The sequence below is a fragment of the Octopus bimaculoides genome, chromosome 3 (genome assembly GCF_001194135.2).
Source record: "Octopus bimaculoides isolate UCB-OBI-ISO-001 chromosome 3, ASM119413v2, whole genome shotgun sequence".
In the NCBI taxonomy this organism is placed as follows: domain Eukaryota; kingdom Metazoa; phylum Mollusca; class Cephalopoda; order Octopoda; family Octopodidae; genus Octopus; species Octopus bimaculoides.
In genome coordinates, this window is record NC_068983.1 from 15832288 (window position 1) to 15837250 (window position 4963).

General features: G+C 37.3%; 1 protein-coding gene across 1 annotated transcript in view; it reads left to right on the plus strand.

Annotated features, from left to right (window-relative positions):
• The window catches only part of LOC106882557 (A disintegrin and metalloproteinase with thrombospondin motifs 12), a 46169-nt gene that overhangs the window by 34414 nt on the left and 6792 nt on the right, over nt 1-4963 (plus strand). The window contains exons 12-14 of the mRNA XM_014933311.1: nt 1680-1759; nt 2840-2953; nt 4264-4424. Of these exons, the coding sequence (XP_014788797.1) occupies nt 1680-1759; nt 2840-2953; nt 4264-4424 (355 nt within the window). The remainder of the gene's footprint in view (nt 1-1679; nt 1760-2839; nt 2954-4263; nt 4425-4963) is intronic.

Here is a 4963-nt window from a genome sequence, read left to right on the forward strand (position 1 = left end):
ATATATATGTACATATATATATGTATATGTATATATGTATATATATATATATTTTATATATATACATATATACATATACATATATATACGTATATATATATATATATATATATATATATATATATATATATGTATGTATGTATGTATGTATGTATGTATGTATTATGCTTGTGTGTGTCCGTGCGTGCGTGCGTGCGTGCGTGTGAGTGTGCACGTGCGAGCGTGTGTGTGTAAGAACATATTTTTCAAAGATTTAAAAATTTATATTTAACACATTTAAAAAGGTTTAATTGTATCACAACTTTTTGGGTTACAGAGCTGCGTTCTCCAGGCACCGTAGGTGGGTTACTGCCTTGTAATCGTCCAAGGAGTTTTTTTTTACCTAATACATTACGTGCTGTTATTTACCACTAGATTGAAATTCGAGATACATCATTAATTGAAGACTTATTTACATATTTCTCGATGGTTTTATTCTTATATCTTAAATGTTAGCAAACACTCTTTCCTGCTCGTGGGATTGAAGAGTCTAATTAGGATGGCTAAAAGTCGGGAAGTTGATTGGTGTAATAGTTTCCCTACTGACTGAATTGCAGTAGATGCGTAGCGCAAGTCTTGCAGGGAAGCTTTACATCTCTTTTTTCGTTTAAGAAGTTTCGAACCTATGTATTAGGTTGGAAAGAAAGCTCTGTCGCATTCAAGTCAATATGTTGTCTTGCAATATCGAGCAATACTATTCTACAATTGATCAATGATAGGTGCTTTGTCTGAAAATTTCTGTACAATGCTTCCATTTGGCAACAATACTTCTCCACATAAACTGTTTCATCATGATTTTTACATTTCATGATAGGCAATACTCTTCATGTTCCAACAAACACAAAGTATAATATTTATTTTTGGTGTTATTCTGGTTTGGTCATAGATTCTTCTTTCTCATTGGGTGCCAACCATTGTCGTTTTCGTAGGATATGTATATAGAGAACCCATTTTTCATCATTCGTGATGATTCTATCCAAGAAAGGCTTGGTAGCAAGACGAAAAGAGGGGAAACTCTTTGATTAAACTGAGAAGCAGTCAGATAATGAAGGACGCATTGACCAAGTTTAGATAATTTTCCTACTTCATGAAGGTGTTTAAGGATCGAAGTAAGGCTTGAATTAAACTGTTTTGATAGTTTTTGATAGTTTTGGTAAGAGAAAAATTTACTGCACGAAATTGGCTAAAACCATTGTTTGTATGTTTGGACACTTAATGCTTAATTTCTTTAATCATAAGGAATATTCCTTGTTACTTCCATTGCTGAATAGCCTCTTTGAAGCCATACAACATGCAGTGTCTGATATGGGTCTGATCTAAACTCATTTTAAAAGGGTAAACTCAATACGAGTTTAACCACTAAGGTATAAAGAAATCTGCCAAGAAAGAGAAAATCTTTAGAATATAAAAATTAGTGCTTATTTCACCTAAGTATTGAAAAAGTAACTTTGAAGTGATCGTGTCAAAAATACGACAAGGCTTTCGTTGCAACCCAGTATTAATGAGTATTATTAATAGATGAATAAGCATTCGAGATACATCGTTAATAGAAAACGTATTAACATATTTTTTATACTTCTATATCTACGCTCTCAATGTAAACATATTTCTTGCTTATTTATTACTTATCCGCATGGCAGTGATCAATGTCACTCATCATGAATATTGTGAGAAAAATGCCGGCATAGGCTATCGTTACCGTGAAAAGGAAAACATGAAGGTAAATAAAAAGTTTATTTTCTATAATAAGGCTGGTTTGTATAGAGTGCCAGCCAACAAAAAATACTTAAGCGATGCTCACTCTCTTGTAAGCATTTAGGGTCTGGTCTCTGGTTTGAGGATAATCTTTCTCCCTCCCACCAGCTTCGGATGCTCTGTAAAGGATCATAGGCATTGAGCCTCCCCTTCTAACTGAGCTATGAAAATAGTGTTGAAGTCAATATAATCGACTCTATCCTTGCTTTGGATCTGAATCATTGCATCTATGTTAGAAATCATTATTTCTATATGTGATAAAGTGACAAAAAAATCCACACGAAATGTCTTTCATTTAAACATTTAGTTCTGCTTACTATGTTCCGAACTCGTCTCCCATTAACGTTCAATTTAGTTTTCATTTTCCCATTGTCAATATACTCAGTACTGAGGTCAATTCAATTGACTAGAATCCATTCTTTTAAAACAGTATCGTGCTTTTGTCAAAAAGAATAAAATAACCTTTTCTTTAAATAGTAAGTGTTTAGTCCTAAATCATCTCCGGGAATCGAACCTGCGACTTTGCAACCATCAGCCAAGCCACCATATCACATGCCTATACTGTTTTTCAATGACTCATCAAATGAAAAAAATCATATCTAGAGAAGGATGTGTGCACAAGAGATAAACCTTTTCTCCTATCTTTCCCGATCATCAGCTAACTTTTCCACCATTTTCCTATCCGGTCTTTGATGTTGCTCAACAAGTCTTCCTACATCTGTTTTAGTGAGGGTTTATCCATGCAAAGTCATATCTACTTGAGTAAGTAGCTTCCGCTGTAATATAAACTAGCAGTACCTAGTTATTCCACGGCCACGGTTATTTTGAAAATTGCTTTATTTATGTAATCGAACTGTCATCATAGATCTAAAACCTCATCTGCCATATGTCACATCTGTTTTCTGCTAGATGATGGACTACAGCCATCGCCATACAACTTCAACTACAACAGCTAATACAATATTACAGTCGCTGGCATTCCACTACTACTACTACTACTACTACTACTACTACTACTACTACTACTACTACTTTTTATTTCCAGTATTCTTGTAATAGCGGATACTACTGTATTAAACTGAAAGAAGGACCTGGGTTTGGTTTGATAACAAGAGAAGGTTCACAAGGTATTGTCGGAATGTATTGCGCCCCAGGAAAGGTATGTTGAATATACGTCTTTCTATTGGCCAAATATCATCATCATCATCATCATCATCATTATCGTCGTCGTCGTCGTCGCCGTCGTCGTCGTTGTCGCCGTCATCATCATCATCATCATCATCATCATCGTCGTCATCGTTGCTGTTTCATCGAAACTGAACGTGCAGTGGGAGCTCCGTGACAGTTAGGGGCGAGTAAGAGCGACAACGTTCTTGGGGAAACCCTGCTTGGTCTGTTCTGAAGGACTTTTGATCCAGGAGGTATTATTACCAGTTTGCGATAAGCTCTACAGATAGGGAAGTGCCGTCAGTCAGGCCTCCCCAAGATCAACGAAACTGTTCAGCAACCACTCGTCTAGTACTCGAGCATTGCTGACTTGCGCAATTATGTCGAACACCTGCTGCCGCAAGTAAGACGGTCCAGTGACTAGGGCGAAAGAGATTTTGAGGTGGACAAGGCTGAAAGTACTGAAGTGAAACGTCTTCCTCGTCAAAAAGAAAAGTGAGCGTGGAGAGGCAAATTCTGCCGTCCAGCAAATTTTGTGAAAAGTGGATGAGAGTGACTCAGATGATCCACGCGGACAGATTTGCTCTGAGGAAGCTCCTGTAAATTGAGAGAGCAATATAAGCTGAGGACAATATGTTATTGCTGTTGCATAACCCCAGGTCAGTCATCATGTAAACATTGTGGAGGCTCAATGGCCAAGAGGTTAGGGCAGCGGACTCGCGGTCATAGGATCGCGGTTTCGATTCCCAGACCGGGTGTTGTGAGTGTTTATTGAGCAAAAACACCTAAAGCTCTACGAGGCTCCGGCAGGGGATGGTGGCGAACCCTGCTGTACTCTTTCACCACAACTTTCTCTCACTCTTACTTCCTGTTTCTGTTGTGCCTGTTATTCAAAAGGTCAGCCTTGTCACACTGTGTCACGCTGAATATCCCCGAGAACTACGTTAAGGGTACACGTGTCTGTGGAGTGCTCAACCACTTGCACGTTAATTTCACGAGCAGGCTGTTCCGTTGATCGGATCAACTGGAACCCTCGACGTCGTAAGCGACGGAGTGCCAACAACAACATCATGTAAACATATGATCAAAAATGATCCACTTGTGATCAATCACTTTTTATTCTATTCGTAATGGATCAAGACTACATTATTCATTTTTAAGAAATTAGGGTGTAGTTTGAAGAAGATTTAGTTGCTATTTCTAGCAAATCAGACAACCGTATTGAGCTTCTTTGTTGACCGTAATTCTAAAACTTGATATTGTTTTATATATATAAAAAAACAAAACCCTCTGCTGTTTTAGGTTTGTTTAAAGAAACAATGTCTAACCTACAAACTGATGCATCTGACCAAACCCTGGTTTGTTCGTGCTGGTGGATGGGGAGACTGGTCATCTTACACTAAATGCAGCCGAACTTGTGGCACTGGAGTGCAGTTTGCATTCCGCGATTGTAACAATCCAAAGTAAGTATAAACTATCCGAGACCAATTCATACATACATACATACATACATACATACATACACACATCCACATATACATAAATACATACGTACGTCATACATACATACATACATACATACATACATACATACATACATACATACATACATACATAGTGAAAACCTCAATAAAATGTAAACATAATAGACCTGACAGTAATTTTGGATAAACAAGAGAAACTGTGTACAGATGTGGAAATCAGCTGCCCAACTAAAGATCAGTGAAAAAGGAAATACCTACGCTGAACTATTGAGAAATATACAACTACTCTATCCAGGTTACAAATTCAGGTTTATACCTGTAATTATTGGGGTACAGGGATATGTGACACACTGCCTAAATACAAATTTTGAGAAATTAGGCTTCTCAAAACCAGAAAGGAGAATGCTAATTCGAAGACTACAGATCCAAGCTATCACTGGAACTGTAAAAATCTGTAAAGCTTTCCAGAAGTTTATCATTTAAGTGTATATGAGAGCATGTCTAGACATGCAACTATA